General features: G+C 46.4%; 1 protein-coding gene across 2 annotated transcripts in view; it reads left to right on the forward strand.

Annotated features, from left to right (window-relative positions):
- EPHX2 (epoxide hydrolase 2) overlaps positions 1–20358 on the forward strand; it is an 82885-nt gene that overhangs the window by 26442 nt on the left and 36085 nt on the right. For both annotated transcript variants that reach the window (XM_077331370.1, XM_077331369.1), the window contains exons 11-12: positions 13672–13757; positions 16044–16155. In XM_077331370.1, the coding sequence (XP_077187485.1) occupies positions 13672–13757; positions 16044–16155 (198 nt within the window). The remainder of the gene's footprint in view (positions 1–13671; positions 13758–16043; positions 16156–20358) is intronic.

Raw genomic sequence — 20358 nt, forward strand, 5'->3', positions numbered from 1 at the left:
TTCTGTACTCGAAGCAGCCTCAAAGCACCTTCCCATTCCTCTCCCCACAACAGACACCCTGTGAGGTAGAAGAAGAAGAGTTGGTTCTTATATGCCGCTTTTCTCTACCAGAAGGAGTCTCAAAACGGCTTACAGACACCTTCCCTTTCCTCCTCCCACAACAGACACCCTGTGAGGTGGGTGAGGCTGAGAGAGCCCCGATATCACTGCTTGGTCAGAACAGCTTTATCAGTGCTGTGTTGAGCACCCAGCTGGCTGCATGTGGGGGAGCAGGGAATCAAACCCAACTCACCAGATTAGAAGTCTGTAAAGGTAAAGGTAAAGGTATCCCCTGTGCAAGCACCGAGTCATGTCTGACCCTTGGGGTGACGCCCTCTAGCGTTTTCATGGCAGACTCAATACAGGGTGGTTTGCCAGTGCCTTCCCCAGTCATGACCGTTTACCCCCCAGCAAGCTGGGTACTCATTTTACCGACCTCGGAAGGATGGAAGGCTGAGTCAACCTTGAGCCGGCTGCTGGGATCGAACTCCCAACCTCATGAGCAAAGCTTTCAGGCGGCTGCCTTAACACTCTGCGCCACAAGAGGCTCTTAGAAGACTCTTAGAAGTCTTAGAAGTCTGTACACCTAACCAATAACCACCAAGCTACCCTGTTGGCTCCTCCCTGCTGCATACATCCTGCAGTATTTTCCGAAGCTGCCTCCTTCTCTGCCATCCTTTGACTACAAAGCAAGAACCACGTTTCTGAATAGAGGCTCTGTCATCCCTGGGGGTCATGATGCAAGTGTGGGGGCAGAGGGAGAAGAAAACAAGCTAATTCCTACTGTGCAGCTCAAAGTTGCTGGCGAACGAGATCTCGTGCCTCTGTCCAGCATTGAGATCTTAGAGAGGGCTTCACACGGTGCCCATGCTGGAGCAATGACTAAACCACTGTGGCTCACGCTTGTCCTGAAAAGGGTTCATAGAGGTTCTAAGGTTGTCTTTCCCTGTTCTAATGCTGGGAGTTTGTTTGGGGTGGGACACATGGACAGTAGTGCAAAGCTGGATCAAAGGTGGGTTGATCACATGTCCCTCAGGCTCTTCAGATTCCAGGAATGCTGAGAGATACACCAGCTTGTTGATTTCTTATCTGCCTACATCCCTTTGCCCCTAAGGCCTTCCCGCAGTGACTGCCGCCACAATTTTACTCAAGGAGTGGCAGATGGGTGCGTGGCATTTTTGTAATAGGCAGAAGCTCGTCCAGCCAATGAGGCAGGGAACATGTTTGATGGCCCAGAAGAGCCAGCTTGGTTTTTATTCTACCCCAGTGATGTAGCACAAACGGCTAAAGGCAGAACTGAATAAGATTCAGAGCTTTCTAATGTCTGGAGCTCTCAGGGTTGCTGTTGTTGTTGTTGTTTCCCCCTAAGTACCTTGCAAATGAGGCTCAATTTGGACTGGGATTGATGAAAGAAGAGATGAGCTTCCCCATGCCACCTCTGAAATTTTCCTAACATGAAACAAACACGCAGGAATTCTGTTTGCCAACTGGTTAAGAGCAGCGGACTCAAATCTGAAGAACCGGATTTGATTCCCCACTCCTCCCCATTCAGCCAGTGGGGTGAGTTTGGGTTAGTAACAGTCCTGTTAGAGCTGTTCTCACAGAGCCAGTCCTCTTAGAGCTCTCTCAGCCCCACCCATCTCACAGGGTCTCTGTTATGGGCAGCGGAAGGGAAAGGTGTTTGTAAGCTGCTTTGAGACTCCTATAAAAAAAACCCAGCTCTTTTTCTGAGTCTGCCATTGCCTAACAACGGGGCAGCTGCAATTCAAGGCAGCTTCATATGTGCTGCTTGTGGCTGGCAAGTGAGTTAGTAGGCGGTTTTGAGAAACCCGAATAACATGTTCTGACTACCTGTTTGGTGAGAGCCAGTTTGGTGTAGTGGTTAGGAGTGCGGACTTCTAATCTGGCATGCCAGGTTCGATTCTGCGCTCCCCCACATGCAGCCAGCTGGGTGACCTTGAGCTCACCATGGCACTGATAAAACTGTTCTGACCGAGCAGTGATATCAGGGCTCTCTCAGCCTTACCCACCCCACAGGGTTGACGGGGAGAGGAACAGGAAGGCGACTGTAAGCCGCTTTGAGCCTCCTTCGGGTAGGGAAAAGCGGTATATAAGAACCAACTCTTCTTCTTCTTCTTCTGTTTATCAAGCTGGTCCATGACCCTGAATATTTGGGAACCAGGGAAGGTCAAAAATGTGTGAGAATTCTCCATTCCCCGGATGGACCTGTGATTTTCCTTCCTTGCACCCAGCCTCCTCTACCTCAGGCTCCTTCGCAGCTTACTCTGGTATTGGCAGAGGGTTGTTTTCTTCACAGCTTGGCTCTCTCCCCTGTGATGGCAAATGCTCTTGGGTGGCTCGTTGTGCCCCTCCTTGTGAAGGTCAGTGGCTGTGCAGCACCACCCGGAGAACAAGCCTCGCTGGGGGGACCGGATGCCGGAATAATGTGTTTAGAGGAGTGAAAGTTCAGCAATTAGTACTACAAGGACTTTGAGATGTCTTCTTTTTCCTACTGCTGAGGTGTGTGGGGACAAGGCGGTAATTGAATTAACAAGCAAACAGAGAACTACCTCCAGGTTAAATGTTTAATTCATACTGTGACCTGGAATCTGTTAAGGAGCTGTAGCATTGCTCTGAGGCGAGGAATATCTGGAGAACTTGATTCCACTGCCGAACTACCTCTGTCTGTGGGGGAAAAAAGCTTTTCCTGCTATCTAGCCGATATTGTTCTACATGTAGTTAAAACTCATTACTGTGAGTCCTCTCCTCTGCTGCCAATAATAACCTTTCCTTGCCCTCCTCTAATTGACAACCTAGTCTTTGGAGAGTGGTGGGCTAAACATTTAAGAAATAAATAAAAATGAAATAAAGACAGCAATCATCTCCGTTCTCAACCTCCTCTTCTCCAGGCTGAACATTCTCGAGTCTCTCAGCCTTTCCTTGTAGGGCTTGGTCCTCAGGCTCCAGATCATCCTCATAGCTCTTCTCTGAACCCTCTCAATTTTGTCCATGTCCTTTTTGAAGTGAGGCCTTCAGGACTCCAGGTGGTGGTCTGACCAATGTGGTATACAGTGGGACTGTGACATCTTGTGATTTCGATGTGATGCCTCTGTTGATACAGCCCAAAACTGCATTTGCCTTCTTTACCGCTGCATCACGCTGTCTGCTCATATCTAGCTTACAGTCCACGAGTACCCCAAGATCTCATCACACACTGCTACCCATTCTTATTGAATTATATCTTGTTCTCATTTGCCCACTTTTCCAGTGTTTTCAGATCTCGTTGAACTCTGTCTCTATCTTCTGGGATATTCCCTACTCCTCGCAATTTGGTGTTATCTGGAAATTTAATGAGACATCCTTCTAACCCCTCATCCAGATCATTTGATAAAAACGTTGAAAATCAGGTTCATCTGTCAGGACCTGTTGGAGACAGATCCATGCTGACTGTCCCAGATCAACAAATGGCCCTTCAGATGTCTGCAAATCACCCTCTTTAAAATCTGCTTCATTATCTTCCCTGCAACAGAGATCAAACTCCATGGCCTGCAATTTACCTGGTTACCTCTCCTCCCTTTTTTGAAGACTGGGATAACATTCTCTCATTTTTGGCACCCCTCCAATCCTCAAAGAGGTCCTAAAGATGATGGACAAAGGTTCCGCAAGCTCTCCAGAAAGTCTTTTGAGCACTCTTGGGTACACACCATCCAGCCCAGGGGATTTAAACTCATCCAGTGCAGCCAGGTGCCTTTCAACAACCTCCCTGTCCATGTCAACCTGCCACCCAGATACTATACCTTGCCTTCTACCATCCCTAGATGTGGCCATGTTCTTCTGGGAAAACACAGAGGCAAAATAGGTAATGAGTCCTTCTGCTTTCTCACTGTCCTCTGTCAGAGTGTCTCCATCTGCACCCAACAGTGAGCCTATTGCCAAACTTACCTTACATTTGCTCCTCACATATCTGAAAAAGCTTTGCTTCTTACAGTGGGCTTCCCTGGCCAGTCTGAGCTCACTCCCAGCTTTGGCCTCTCTGATGGCTGACCTACAGTGCCTAGTAACCTGCAGATACTCTTCTTTAGAGGTCTGTCCTTCCCTCCATTTCTTGAACGTTTCCTTTTTCTTCCTTATGCACTGAAAATATCATCTCTTCAGTTTAGGAATAACAAAATTCAGACAGCAGGTGTGTGTTTGGGGAGGGGAGGTTGTCACAAAATTCTGTGCACTTCTTCCTGCAAATACAAAGTTATGGACAGACTTTCCCTCTTCTGCTTTTGGCTTAGAGTGAATTTGTTTACATATGTGAATTTTACAAATGCATATGTTACAAATGCTAGCATAAGAAGAGCCCTGCTGGATCAGACCAGTGGCCCATCTAATCCAGCATCCTGTCTCACATAGTGGCCAACCAATTCCTCTGGAGGCCCAACAACAGGGCATAGAGACTGAGACCTTCTCCTGATGTTGCCTCCTGCCTCTGGGATTCAGAGGTTTAGTGCCTCTGAACATGGAGGTTCGTTTCAGTCACCATGGCCAGTACCCACTGAGAGCATAGTTCATTCTGACGCATGTGTCCGTCATGTGTTTACTGAGAAAGCAAGCCCAACTGGGAAGCTTTAACATCTCTTTCCTTCTGGCTGTTTTTCTCCCTTGGATTTCGAAATCATTCCACATTTCCAGCATGCTTCAAAACAGCCTGTGGCTTGTTGGCTCCGACTTTGGCATGCTTGGGATACTGACGGACTATTGTTACTTTGCCTTCTGGGCTCACTTGATTTTTTTTTCCCCAGTAAGAATTTGGGTTTCTGTTTTTAGCAGCAGGCCACTAAAAGTCTGGTTCTTCAGACTATTGCAGAACTAGCTTGGTTGTCTGCACTCTTGACGGACCCCTAACTCCCAGTCTCCCAGTCATGCATCTCAACTGTGAAAGAGGTCTCGGTGGCGGCATTCCCACCTTTTCTTCTAGCAGGTAAAGGTATCCCCTGTGCAAGCACCGGGTCATGTCTGACCCTTTGGGTGACGCCCTCTAGCGTTTTCATGGCAGACTCAATATGGGGTGGTTTGCCATTCCCTTCCCCATTCATTACCGTTTACCCCCCAGCAAGCTGGGTACTCATTTTCCCAACCTCGGAAGGATGGAAGGCTGAGTCAACCCTGAGCCGGCTACTGGGATTTCTTCTAGCATCGCATTGCTTTTTTGGAACCAAGCTGCTTGTACATCCAAGGCGAGAGAACCATACCTCTGAGCGTTTCCATCTGACATTCTAGTACCTCCTGAGAGGCAGCCCAGTAAATATGTGACTCTCTCTTACATGCAGTCAGGCCTTTAGCTCACCTAACTCAGTCTCAAGTGGGTAGCCGTGTTGGTCTGCAGTAGCACAATAAAATCGGAGTCCAGTAGCACCTTTAAGACCAACAAAGATTTATTCAAGGCTCACACCTTGAATAAATCTTTGTTAGTCTTAAAGGTGCCACTGGACTCTGATTTTGTTCTGCTAACTCTGTCTCTGATCAGCAGCGTGTCTTCAGAGGCAGGCAGGGTGCACTGAAAGCCCTTTAGAGCTGCCAGTGGCTCAACGGGGGATTTTGTTCATGCAAACCGCATGCTGGTGCCTCAAGTCTTTCAAAAGAAACTCTTAAATGGTTAAACATTCTGCATTTCCACGAAAGAGCTTACTGTTAAAAAGTGGAATTTTCTTTTCTTTCTTTTCTTTGGCTCTTAGCAATACCATCCCTGCCAAGTTCTAATGCTGGGGGCAGGGGGAGAGGGGCTTCTTTATTGCAAACTCAGGATGCAGCGGTGCCCCTGCCAACTTCTTCCTGTATTGATGCTAAAATAATAAATAAATTACAGTTTGGAAGGATAGATCAGGTTTTACTTGTGCAGCACCTCTAAGGCTGGGGACTTGGCTGCATTGAGCAGTTGTGTGTGTGTGTGTGTGTGTGTGTGTGTGTGTGTGTGTGTGCACGTATTCTGTGCCCTGATGGGGCTTCCTTTTCATGCCAGCATTCTTACAGTGTATGATGCAAGGAGCCAGCTTTTAAATTAAGCTACCTTTTTAGGGCAAGGCTTCAAAGGCGGCAAGCGCTTTATAAGTGCAAACAAGACAAAGTCATGCGAGTGACCTGCTGGCAGAGAGGAGCACTCGCCTCTGTGGCTTAATTTGCTTGCTGATGAAATGTCCCTCGCACCATCTGCTGCCCAGCAATAATTATGGATGGCTGCGGAGAACTGTGCCCCTGGTCTTGGGAGGGGATTAATCGAGAACAATGAGTTCAGGCTAAGCTTTAAAACCTCATTTGCTGGTGAGATGCAAGGTCTTAAAGGTCTTCAATAGCATAGATACTATTTTCTCTTGTTAACTAACACTTGCTTTCTTGAAAAACACAGCACTAATTTATCGTCTCTCCTTGTATTTAATAATTAGTCTACTAATTAATTTGGCCTGGCTTTGCTCATCTCTCTGAGCCAAGTGAGCAAATCTTTTGTATGTGGGTGTGAAGGATTCTGAACTATTTACAAATGCCATTTGCCAGTTTTAATTAGCAGGGTATGATGCATCTCTAGAGACTTCTGCAGCTTCGCTCAGCCTTGTATAGGCGAGCATAAATCAGTTCATTTTCTGCCTCCTATTCAAGCTCAGCTCCCTGATGTAGGTGCCAACTTTTTTTTTTTTTTGCCTGTCTGCCAAAATATCTGGATGGTGGTTTGTGGGTGGCTGTGGAGCTTTCTGCTTGTTTAGTAGGAAGCTTCAACCTGCATCCTTCCGCAAGGGCTTGCTGTTTCTTAGTTGCAATTAAACTTAAATTTCTACCAAGCATGACACAAAACCAAAATGTAAGTTCTTGCTTCAGAGGCTTATGAATCTCTCTCTTTACCTACCTGTTCCTGAGCCTCCAGGGAAGGCGGTATATAAATATAATACATACATAAATGGATATTTTTGTCTGAGCCTTCCTTCAAGGAACTTGGAGTAGCATAGATGCTTGGCCCTTTTGTGTCGTAAATAAAAGAGCTGGTTGTTTGTACTCCACTTTTTACTATCCGAAGGAGTCTCAAAACGGTTGAGAATTGCCTACCCTTCCTCTCCCCATCACAGACACCCTGTGAGGTAAGTGGGGCTGAGAGAGCTCTGAGAGAACTGTGACTGGCCCAAGGTTACCCAATTGGCTGTATGTAGGGAAAACAAACCCGGTTCTTCAAATTAGAGGCTGCCACTCTTAACCACTACACCAAGCTGGCTCTTAACAACAATCCTGAGTGGTAGGCTAGGCTAAGAGTAGTTGGTACCAAGTATTCCAGTTCATTTTATGGCTGGGTAGGGATTGAACCTTGACCTTTGCAGTCCACATCCAGCATTCCAATTTCTATATTATACAGCACAGGTTGTACCTTCTTTCTGTGCACTAGTAAATCATCTGTTGGCCTCACTGTGGAGCTAAAGTCATTTGGGGTTAAACTCAACAGCATCACACCTTCCAAATATCGATGATCTCAGGTTTGATGGGAGAAAAGGTACAAAGTCATTCACTGCAGCTTCGTCTACCACAGACTGAAAGGGAAGAATTGAGTTTGTCACGCAACTGATACTGAAGCACTTTAATTTCAGGCTTTCTGTAACACCACAGCAGCCAAGTAGAAATCCAGTTAGCATCTCTCTTTAACTGCTGCATGGTGTGCAACTCTGTGTAAGACTTGAAAGCAAAATGTTTCTGGGAGATTCTATTTTTTCTTCTTCTTTTGCTCCTTTTAAGGGTGTCACCTTCTCTGTTGTGGACCAACAGTCTGAACTCTGGTGCTGCAGTGGGTCGTAACCTTTGGTGATGCTTCCCACTGACTTTTTAAGCTGCATCTGTGAGAATTAGTTGGTTGGGTTGACCAAGCAAGTAGCCTGCCTTCTGCTGGGGTGATGTGTCCATCAAGTGCAGTGGCCTGCTGTTTAGCCGAAGGCCATTGGGCAAGAGGGAGATGAAAGGTCTCCATGGTGTGTGCTGGTATTCCAAAAAATCCTTGGCTAGATACCTCGACTCTACTCCCAAGTTACTTATTATGGATCAGGCAGTACCCTGTACTTATATCGGTTTAGAGACAATGGCCATAAGCTTACTTGGGCAGTAGAAAAACTTGCATCCCCAAATTGAAGACTTCCCCCCCCCTACTGCTCAAGATTTGTAAATCTGTAAGCTTCTAAGAGCCTCTTGTGGTGCAGAGTGGTAAGGCAGCAGAAATGTTGTCTGAAAGCTCTGCCCATGAGGCTGGGAGTTCAAGGTTGACTCAGCCTTCCATCCTTCCGAGGTCGGTAAAATGAGTACCCAGCTTGCTGGGGGGTAAATGGTAATGACTGGGGAAGGGAATGGCAAACCACCCTGTATTAAGTCTGCCATGAAAACGCTAGAGGGCGTCACCCCAAGGGTCAGACATGACCCGGTGCTTGCACAGGGGAATGAAAGGAACAGCCCCCCCCCCCCCCCCGTTTTTGTCAGATAAGTGGTTGCAGAGGAGCAATCTGAAGGAGAAAATTGCTTGGGTAAAAGGGAAGCAGCAGCAGAGGGTAAAACCAGACGGAAGAAAGAAGCATCAGAAGAACATTTTGTTTCAAGTTTGTTTTGTTTCAAGTTTGTTTTGGCCCGCGTGTGTTTCAGAGCAGCCCTTTGGGTGTGGCTAGGTGGTTGTTGGCCTTAGATCAGTGCAGAAATGTGATGGGCCGTGAGCCCAGGAAGAACACGGTGTGTGAGAAAAACGGAGAGGGCCAATTTGGACTTGTCTTTTTCGAGTGACCTTTTAAACGGCCGACTGTGTGCCTTGCTCATCGTGGCCTTGTGAGGAAAACAGGACGCTCTCCCAACTGTGTTCTTAGGTTCTTCATCCGGTGAATTTATCTCCTCCCTCCCTCGCAAAGAGTCTGGAACGAATCTTGGCAGCCCTCCCTGCTTCATATTCTGGGCTAGATTTAACTGAAATGGATGTGCCCCTTGGCAATGGCTGTCCTCAGTCTCTCAACCATAAATTTCCCCGGTGTGGCTCAGGGCGCTGCAAGGATGGGGCCTCCTCCCTTAGAAATATTGCCAGTTGTGAAACGAGGTTTGCGGTTGGCACAAACAGTTTATGGAAGCATCGCACCAAATTGCACCGCGATTAGAGGAGCGCCTCCCATTATTCAATGACTTTTAAAGACCTTCAGAAGGATATTTTACAGCGTGATACGTTGACAAAATGACGATAGATCTCTAGCTTAACGTCCGGGTGTGTTGGTAGCTGACTGTGCCCTTGGACTTCTTGCTGGGTATGTTTTCCTGCCCTTAAAACATGGTCTGTTTCCAGAATGATCTGTCCCGCTTTTATCTGGTAATTCCTGCAGAGATCTCAGCGTGGTTTATATCATTCTCACCTCCCCACGTTATGCTCATTAGAAGGAAGTAGAGAGAGACTTGCCCAAGGCCACCAAGCGAGCATGGGTAGATGGATCTGGGTAGATGGATGCACTTAGAGCTACTGCATCTTCTGTAGAAAGTGGGTCAGAGATTTGCATGGACAGGAGAAAGATGGGGCAGGATGCTTAACCATTCCTCTGCTTCCATTCCCCCCCCCCCGCATCCTTATTTGTAGACACTTTTTTGATGGTCAGATGGGGAAAACCAGCCTCTGGGAAGAAAGTAAGGAGCAGGAGACTGATTAAATGTCCCGTTCTTACCTTTTTCTCTGCAAAATACCAAATGTGGTCTACAGATAAAAAGTAGAGAATCCCATGCTGTTCTTACAGAATTAAAGGTCGTAAGATGCAGGCATTTTACCGAGTATCTCTGGGGTGTTTGTATACCAGAGTAAATTGAAAATGACATTTGTCTGTTTGTGAATGGGAAGGTCGATAACGGCAACGGAGAAAACAACTAGGGATGGGTACCTAAACTAAGGAGCAAAATTCATCATGAATTTTGCCCTTTTTCTGGTTTGTGAGCCAAAGTCAAAACTTTTAAAGTCGTTTGTGGATGGAGCAGGAAGTAGGTCTCTGAGTCCCTTTAAACTCCTGTTTTCTGTTCCCTACAAAAGCTGCAAAAATAGCTGAACAGCAGAGAGCAGCCTGCTCCCTGCTGCTTAGGTGTTTTAGGAGGGGTGGGGGTTGTGCAGTTTCTTTAACCTTTAAAGGGATTGCACAAAAAAACCATTTGTGGGGCCATAAACCAATTCAGATCGCAAATGAACTTCTCAGATTAATGTGATTCATGGTTTAATTTGTTGTTTGGCCATGGACCACAAACTGCCTTTTTCCAGTTCATGCCCATCTCTAAGAAAAACCTCCCAGAAAGACAGCCTGCCTACCAGTAGAGTCTTGTTCTCCTGTCATTCACAATCTCATATGGGCATTCCTTGGCATCCAAGAGAGCTAACCAGTGTTTGGGTTAACTTAGCTCTGGAATGTCCTTATCCTGTGGCATTCATAGGAGGACTTCAGTAGGCATGGTTCCCTGCAGGCATGAAGTTTGCACGTCAATCTTCATATTCTCGAAATGTTAGTAATATCTGGAAAACAAGAACAGCGCCCTTCTTTTTTTCTTGTAGAGCTGAGAACCAGACGATGCTATCTCTTTCCTTTAGCTTTTCCACGGGCTTTCCTGCATTCTCATTTTTCTTGCTTGGTTTTTTTCTGTTCTCTGTCTGTTTTGTTCTCTCTAGTGGTCAATTTGTGATAGGATGCTTTACATATGGCACATCTCCTTGCAGTTTTAAACGGCAGGTTTTTATGCTGGACATAAGGCAATCGAATATTGAATGGGCCGCTTTAGGGAGCAAAACATGCATAGAATGGGAAAAAGCCCCTGAAGCAAGAGCAAAGAAAATGAAGATGCCGAGAAGCCCAAAATCTTAGGTTTTGAAATGAACCCTCCTCGTGCCAAGGTAGTATACCCTGGTTTCTGAGTTGCTGGGGATTGAGTATTGTTGCCTATGGTAATCTGCTACTGTGGGATTTATTTATTTTTATGTTTCACTGTATATCCCACCGCTCCCACACAGTGGCTCATGGCGGGTCACAATAAAACCAACATAAATCCCCTAAAAACAATATACCCTTGTATCTTTCCCCTTGCAGTGATAATCCCACCCCCTACCCCCAGTTGAACAGACCTTTTTAGTAGCCAGTGCTCTGGGTGAGGTGGTGATGGATTAGCTGGGCAGCAGCAGGGGGGGGGGGGCAGATCTTCCTAGTTCCAGCAGGGCCCTTAGCTCTCCAGGAAGCTCATTCCACCAGGTAGGGGCCAGGATCTAGAAGGCCCTGGCCCTGATTGAGGCCAGATGAACCTCCCTTGGGCCAGGGACCTCCAAGAGATTCAAACCCATAGAACCCAGTGCCCTGTGGTGGGTATAAGGAGATAGGCAATCCTGCAGGTATGAGTGGCCCAGACCTAGAATATAGGACACTAGGCCACAGAGACCTTTGGTGTGTGACCTAATAGTGATATGACCTTTGCAGGTCTTGCTGCATTCTAGAGCAGGGGTAGTCAACCTGTGGTCCTCCAGATGTCCATGGACTACAATTCCCATGAGCCCCTGCCAGCAAATGCTGGCAGGGGCTCATGGGAATTGTAGTCCATGGACATCTGGAGGACCACAGGTTGACTACCCCTGTTCTAGAGGAGGTGGGGCTATAGCCTTTCTGAATGTCGTGACTTCAACTACGGTCCCAGACGTTGATGGTGCTGCCATTTTAACCCTTTCCCCTCAGCCAAGTGTATTCACTTGCGAGTTTAGACTTGTCGTGCTGACAAAGGTGGGCCAAGGGGAACGTGTAAAAAAATGCACCATCTTGGCTCGCTCAGCATAGCAGCCTTCCTCAACAAGGCATGGGGGGGGGGGTTGACTTAACTCCCTGTTTCTTTGTGGAATAAAAAACGTAAACATGTTTTTCAGGGATGGAGGCTTGTGACTTGGCTAATTAACTGAAATGCTTTCTTCAGGAAAAATCCCTGCAATGCAAGCTTTAAATCAATTAAGTGGGGTGATTAATCAACTAAATCTTACAACCGTTCTAACATCATTGTGGGCCAGTTGGATTTGCCCCTAAGGAAACTAGACATAGCACTGAGAATTATTTGGACAAGTGTGTGTGAGTGAGCGAGCGTGAGAGAGAGAGAGAGAGCGTGAGTGAGTGAGTCAGGGAAGTGTTTGAGGCTGTCTGTTTTCAGAGACCGAAGAAACAGGATGCAAGCCGGATTCTCTCCATTTTCACTGGAGAAGAAAAACCCCTTGTTCCCACTTTCCAGTATTCTTGCTGGGTGTGAAGCCCGTGGGATGGCTGGCAGGCATGGGGCACTGTCTAATGAAAACAAATTGCGTCAAATGTGTTTGGAACTATTGGTCTTTTTGTAGATTGATTTAGTTTATTTTTGTTCCCTTTGGCAGAGTATTCTGTTACTTTTTAGCCTCCCTAATTTTCCAACCAGTGGCTCTTACACACACACACACACACACACACACACACACACACGGTATATTGCTAAGAGTTGACTTTTTATCTTTAAGAGCAAGATGTGGCTTAGGCCCATTACAAATACTAGCAAAACTAAAAATAGAAGCATCTAGGGTTGGACCTCCCCCAGTTGTTCTGTGTACCTGTTCTTCTGGTGGCAACCTTGCCCGTAGGTGCTGATCTCAGTGGGCTAGATCCAAAGGTACCTTTCTGCTCATTGGAAGGTGCACATTGCAAGTGGAAGGGTGCCTTTTTGAACCAGATCCATGGTTTGGATCCATCTTAATAATGGCAGCTCCTAATGGCAGCTGACTTTCCTGTGGCTTTTAGAAGAGGCAAGGCAGGAGGTTCTGAGAACAGAGGCCTTTCTTGTGCAAATGGATGATCCTTGAAAGTGTCCATCTGGATTCCAGGGGGAGCCTGGAATGCAAGTGTCCAGCTGCTTGGAAGTAACCCCCCCCCCCTCCAGACACACCTTTCCTCCCTCATTTCAAAGCTCTTTGGCAGGGGGGCCTCTTGGAAATGGAGTAACTGTGCCAGGGAGGGAAGGGATCTTGCTTAATAGCAACATGGGTCACTTTTTAGCAAACTACGCTTAAGATCAAGACTCTGCCCACTCCTTCCATTCAGACACCGTGCCACTGGGACACCAGTTCACTGAGGCAACTTCAGTACCATCTGCTATCTAAGGCATCTCCATGATGCTTATGTTACAAAAGAATTTTTCATTTAGGGGGAATAATTCTGTCATGTTACCCTCTCTGGAAACCTAAAGAGGGCTTTGTCCAGGTCAGAAAGGGCTAAGCAAGCCTGAAGTTTTCTTGGAAGTCTGTGTGCAGAGATTAGTTCCCCTGGAGAAGATGGCTGCTTTTGAGGGTGGGCTGGCTGGCATTATACCCTGCTGAGGGTCCCCCCTTCCCCAAGCCCTGTCTTTCCCAGGCTTCTCCCCCAAAATCTCCAGCTATTTCTCAGCCTGGCATTGGCAACTCTATACAGTGATCTGCTTTTGTCTTAAATGGAACCCAAGTCTGTTATTTTCTCCAAAAGACTACTGTGATGCTACTGGCACGATCCTCCTTCAGCAACGTTACAAGTGGCCAGCCAAATTCTATTTGCTTAGGCTTAAGCTCCTCAGGCTAGCTTTTAAATTACTGTAATTCTCTTCCAGGGCATTTCGCAGGCAGTCTTCATTGGTCATGACTGGGGTGGAGCCACTGTGTGGAACATGTCACTCTTTTACCCCGAAAGAGTTAGGTAAGTTGGTGGCTCTTCTTGGATTAACCCCTGGCTGTTTTATTGTTTTATGGGATGGACATGTCAGTTTAGGATTAACTGGGCACTGGGGTTTCAGCTGATCAGGTGGAACCAAAGGAAGGCTTACCACTGAGTTACAAATAAATTAGTAGAATTTGGCAGTTTTGTGAATCTGAGTGTCTTTTCCAGTTTAAATAACTAATTATCAAGCTTTTTTTCAGACCTGTAAAGATTAAATACTGGTAATTAAAGATTTAAGTTGACGCAAAAAACTTAAGAAACTATCATTAGCCTAAACCATAAGAGCTAAGGTCTGTGCATGTATTGAATAATAAGAAGAGTTGATTCTTATATCCTGTTTTTCTCCAGTTTGCAGGCAGACTCAGTATGGTTTATAGTAAAACACAGTTATAAACCAATTAAGAAAACAGTTCTCGTCCCCCCAACCTCTGAAAGAAGAAGAGTTGGTTCTTATATGCCACTTTTCTCTACCCAAAGGAGTCTCAAAGCGGCTTACATTCGCATTCCCTTTCCTCTCCCTACAACAGACACCCTGTGGGGTGGGTGAGGCTGAGAGAGCCCTGATATTACTGCTTGGTCAGAACAGCTTTATCAGTGCTATGGTCAGCCCAGCTGGCTGCATGTGGGGGAGCCTGGAATCAAATCCAGCTCGCCAGATTAGGAGTCCGCACTCCTAACCACTATACCAAGCTGGCTTTCCCTCCAAGTTATCTATATTGAGTTACCTCAGAAATTCTCAATCCCTGATTTCACCTGACCTTTCCCCTCTATGTTAAATAAAATATTCTGTTATTTTTGAATTTCATACCACCCTGAGTGCCATTTAAGTTGTTCCCAATCCTTCCTTTTAGCTTCCAACAGCCAAACTATCATAGAGGGGGAGGGGAGTAACAGAGTTCTTCAGCAAAGGCGGAAACCCAGTAGAAGTCTCATGGTTTTTTTAAAAAATCTGTTTTTGTACAGTTTATTATTCAACATGTTTTGCATTCAACTGAAGAGCAGCAGTACTGGATCATACAGATGGTCCGTATCTCTTGGAATCCCCTTTTTCACAGTAGCGGAAGCTCACAGACCCTAAGCTTTTTCATTGGCTTTCTCGGCAATTATCTCAGAACACGGAGGTTGTCCCTCCTGGATGCCATGCCACCTGGTCATCACTGCTGACTAACTTTTCTCCCATCTGTTGTTTAAAGCTGTTTGTGCTCACAGCCGTTGCCGTGTCCTACAGCTGTGAAGACTGAAGATTATTTGTGCCATGCAAAGAACTGCTTCCTCTTGTCCACTAACAATCTTTCATGAATTGATTCACACTTCCCCCATGCATCGTTTTCACTTTAGCTTGCTTCTCCTTTTGTCTGCTTACAAATCTTTTGAGTGCTGCATGAGCAGGAGAGTGCATAATGCTTCCTAAATTTGGCACACTGTAGTCTTTGGCTGCTGGCTGCTCTTTTTTTGACTGTGATTATCTCTTGAGAAAGAGCTTCTTGTGACGCAGAGTGGTAAGGCAGCAGACATGCAGTCTGGAAGTTTTGCCCATGAGGCTGGGAGTTCGATCCCAGCAGCCGGCTCAATGTTGACTCAGCCTTCCATCCTTCCGAGGTCGGTAAAATGAGTACCCAGCTTGCTGGGGGTAAATGGTAATGACTGGGGAAGGCACTGGCAAACCACCCCGTATTGAGTCTGCCATGAAAACGCTGGAGGGCGTCACCCCAAGGGTCAGACATGACTCGGTGTTTTACCATTACTATCTCTTGAGGACCTCAGCCTGCTAGGTCAAGACTCTTCACCAGTCTGATTTCTTCACATGTGATCTAGGTTTTTCCTAATGTGCTGCTACTCTGGCAGTGACCGCATTGGATTTGATACAGTACAGAAATTTACCCGCTGCCTAGCTTGCCTTTTGCTCTGAGACTCAAGGCAAAAACTACAGTGTAAATCAGTGCAGTCGGATGGCATATGACACCCAATTAATAATGCAATAAGATTAGGACAGCAAAAAATAGTGGAATATCTGTCATGAAGCAAGGCATTGCAAAAGTTGTAAACAATACAGTAAGAGCAGGATAATAAATAAACAAACGGGAACGGATTGCAATGCTGTTTCCTGTATAAAGTGTCTTCTTCAACCATTCTGTTATACTGTAGCCTACTTCCCTTTATAAAAATGGCATATTACTGTGAAATTACTTTCCTTTTTATATTTTGGGGGTGGTCCATTCCACACGTCTCATCCCCTTCATTTTTTTTCTTGCTGTGGTGTTTTAGGGCAGTGGCCAGTCTAAACACACCCTTCAGCCATGCAAATCCTAAGAAGGATATAATGGAAAAGATCAGCTCCATTCCTGTCTTCGATTATCAGCTCTATTTCCAAGAACCAGTGAGTAATTAAAGCCCATAGATTTGTATTGTGTGGGTACCCAAGCCAAGCTGTGCCAGAATCCAAACCTGGGGAAAGAATGTCCAGGCCAGGATCTGATCTGCCCACTGTTGGGTCTTAGAATCATGTTGGAAGAGATCTCCAGGGTCCATTCTGCAATCCCCTGCAGAATGAAGGAAATTCACAACTACCTGCCCACCCACAGTGACCCAATGTCCAGATGATGCCCCCCTCAAAAAAAAAGAGTCCCTGGTCAGTCTGGTCTGGAGGGAATTCACCTTCTGACCACAAAGTGGCGATCAGCATGCAAGTGGGCATGCAAGAAAGAGCCACAAGAGCCAAGTTCAGACACAATCCCTCCTGCCCACCCACTTGCAATCTGATAAAAATCAGCAGTTCTGTCAGATGGCTATCTAGCCTCTGCTTAAAAACTTTCGAAGAAGGAGAACCCATGACCTCCTGAGGAAGCCTGTTGCGCTGAGGAAACGCTCTGTTGGGAACTTCTTCCGGATGTTAAGCTGAAAAATCTTTTGAATTGACCTACACTTTTTAAGCAGAAACCTAAACCAGAGGAAATGGACAAGAATAATCTGTTGTCCAAGCAAGGACAAATGGCCACACTCAAAGCAGCCCATCCAAATTGGAGGCTTTTTATGGCTGCCAGTTGCGGGAGCCAAGGGTATAGAATGCTGTTCCTCTACAGGCCTGAAGGGGGCTCTACAGGATAGTTCTTTGCACTATGGGCCAGCTTCAACCAATGACATACCTGGTTCCAGCCTCAGACTCTCTGCCATACTGGGTAAAAAGAAGCATTCATCCTGCCAGTTACAGGGTACTGATATTCCATAAGGACTATTCCTTGGTCCATGGTTAAATCCGTAGGTTCAGAGAACCACTGGGAGTTCATTTCAGCTCTTTATTGTGACCCCATCATGATAGTACAAGAACCCAAACTGAACCAAAGAAACTCACAAGCATCCCAATATATCTACAAAAGCCCCACAATAGATCTTCCCACCAGTACACACTATTGGTCAGTGTGTACTGATTGGATCCGGCAGACGGGATCTAGCCGTGCATTGGTCATTTACCGTGTAGGCTTATGATCCTGTCTTGGTCCTCGGCAGAACCACAGACACGACATTAACTGTTTTGAAACTTTTTATGTGTGTTTGATTGTATACGAAATTGGAAAGCATGTAGGGAAGCTGTTCAGGAGGGCATGGAGGACGTAAATGTGTGGAAACATTCAAGTTGTGACATGAAGTAAAGGTACGGCTGGCAGAATAACTTTTGAACCTTGCTGTGCATCTTGGATTCCACAGAGGCATTCCTGGGACAGAGAAGCCATCAGAAACATCAATGTCCCTTTTAGAAGCATCAACCCCAAATGTGGTCTCCGTTGGTTCCGAGCACTGATTGTAGCTTGAAGCCCCCTCCCTTTTATTCTCTTCAAGGCAGCAAACTTAAAAGGAGTTCTGAGCAAATGTTTGAATGATGGGGCTAGATGCAAAGCAGATGCTCTGCTATGGAACTCTGCCCCCCCCCCCCCCCAGCCAGTAGGCAAATGTTTCCTTAGCAAAATATTGCTTCTTTTTGATGCACAGCTGGGATTTCTGAAAAATTGCATTTCAGAGCATATGGCTCTATACTTTGTCTCTGAACCCCAACCTTGTATCTCTCTCTGAGCCAGCACAAGAGTTCTTTTCTTTGCCATGGGATACAGAGTCTATAACTAGGGATGCCAGTCTGCAGATGAAATCCAGGGATACCCTAGAACTACAGTACATCTCCAGAGATTGGCTGCTTTGAAAGGGGAGCCCCACAGAGAGACCTCCCCTCCCCTGGCTCCATCCCCAACTCTTCAGGAGTTTCCTAATCTGGTTCTGGCAGTCCTACCCCCCCCCCATCCCCCATTTGTGGCCAGGAGACCTGGCCACCTTAGATATAACTAGACGCTTGCTGTGGATCTGCCTTCTGCTTGAGGGAGCTTTGCCCCGGCGAGCAGGGAAGGAAACAGCCTTACGCTGTTCAGACACCAGGAGCTGAGGCTTTCTCACACTATGCAGGGAAGAGCTGGCTGAGCAAAAAGCCTGCCCAGTGGAAAAGGATTTCTGGGCCTACAGAGTGCCTTTCCTTGTTGTTCTCCTCCCAGGCTCACACTTCCAATTAAAGGGATGAATTATTGAAATCGCCCAATTGCCGCTCAAGGTTATTGCTTTCCAAGGCTTGTTTTGGCAGGCGTTGATTATGCAAATGCATTTCTTCCCTGAATTACCCTCCATCTTATTTTCTGCTCTGATTTGGGGGGGAGGGGGAGTAGGAGTGTCACTGTTAGAAAAGCTACAAATTGCCTTTAAAATAATCTTGCTGCTTACCCCAGCAAAGGGCGCTGGAGAAAGCTGACCTGACCTCACCAGGAGTCATAAGCGCTCATTTTGGGTTGTGGTATTTTTAAATGGGATGGACAGCTGCAACCCAGACCCCGACCCTGTGAGACCTTACCAAAGGGGGGATAAAAACTTTTCCCCACAGCCATAATTAAAGGGATAAATTAAAATTTATTTTCCAAAGTTAAGCGATGTCAACATGTTACTATTATCTTTCTCTTTAGGAGTACACACATCAGGCGACCCAGGCTGGAGACAGCCCAAGTCCAAACCCCTCCTCTGTCTCATAACTTTAGCATGCATGAGCAAGCAACAAGAAACCATGTGCACTCATGGAGTACCAAACTGGCATGTGTGTTCCATTACTGTGGTGTCCTCACTGCTAGGCGAGAATACTCTTATAATAGAACCTGACCATTGTGTGAGTGTCCTGCATAGTGCAGGGGGTTGGACTAGATGACCCATGAGGTCCCTTCCAACTCTATGATTCTATGTGATGTGATGAAAATTTTGTGTTCACTTCTGTTTCCCCAGGCACTGATAAATTCCTAACACAATGCTCCCAAGTTTACCTTTCTTGAGTTGAAAGAACACCAGAAGTTTATTGTCTTTGTAATACTTGTTTAATCTAAGGGACTCTGCTGTCAGAAGACATTGATAGCAAAGGGTTATTCCTGCCACAGTTCGCCAGGGAGCAGCTGATGCAGAAACAGTGGCTCCTTTCTTCAAGCTGAACCCCACTCTGATTAGCAGCTCTTTCTCCATCTGTTTCTTGTGTCCTCAGCCTCCATCTTTGTAGGCGAACGTGTGTTCAAGGGATCTAAGTGCTTAAGAAATAGTAACACTATTGCAGCAAGACCTTGACTTCTCATTCTGACCTTGGATTTCTATTGATCTAACTAGTCAGGTTCTTTCTACCACGCTGCTGGTCCCTAGATCTGCTGCCTGAAGAAGACCGCGGCCTCTCTGTCAGTATGGGAGCTGACCATTCTTTGCCTTGACGGGCATATCAGGGCATAGTGACTGCATGACAATTGGACGCTGACAACTTCTGTGAAAAGCCAAGAGGTTCATGTAACATTTTTTAAAAAATAATGTGACAAAATGCCAGGACCTCTCACCTCTGGGGGAAAAATTACTTTGGACAAGATAAGCACCTATTCAAAACCCCCATTCCAGGGTACATTTGATTGATCTTTCCATATGTCAAGAAGGGTTGACCAGTGACTATCCCAGCTGATCAGCAGTTTGTGGAGGGCTTCGTGCTGCAGCAGCACCTAGCAGTAACCCAATCTAGGTTTGCAAAGAAGGTCTCTCATGACTCAACCAAGAGCAGGGAAGGGCAGTCCTGAAAATTCAGTGGAACTGAAACAACTGGAAATTGGAGCTGACTGGCTTGTTCAGCCTAGGGTGACGAGGGACTATAGAGTTTGTTCCTTCTGCAATTTGACTTCTTTGAGATGAACAAATGCCTGGAAGGCTATCTGTTTTGAAAGTTTGTTGTTGTTGTTAGGGTCCGACCCATCGCGACCCCATGGACAATGATCCTCCAGGCCTTCCTGTCCTCTACCATTCCCCGGAGTCCATTTAAATTTGCACCTACTGCTTCAGTGACTCCATCCAGCCACCTCATTCTCTGTCATCCCCTTCTTCTTTTGCTCTCGATCGCTCCCAGCATTAGGCTCTTCTCCAGGGAGTCCTTCCTTCTCATGAAGTGGCCAAAGTATTTGAGTTTCATCTTCAGGATCTGGCCTTCTAAAGAGCAGTCAGGGCTGATCTCCTCTAGGACTGACCGGTTTGTTCGCCTTGCAGT

The sequence above is a fragment of the Paroedura picta genome, chromosome 1, assembly GCF_049243985.1.
Source record: "Paroedura picta isolate Pp20150507F chromosome 1, Ppicta_v3.0, whole genome shotgun sequence".
Taxonomy (NCBI): domain Eukaryota; kingdom Metazoa; phylum Chordata; class Lepidosauria; order Squamata; family Gekkonidae; genus Paroedura; species Paroedura picta.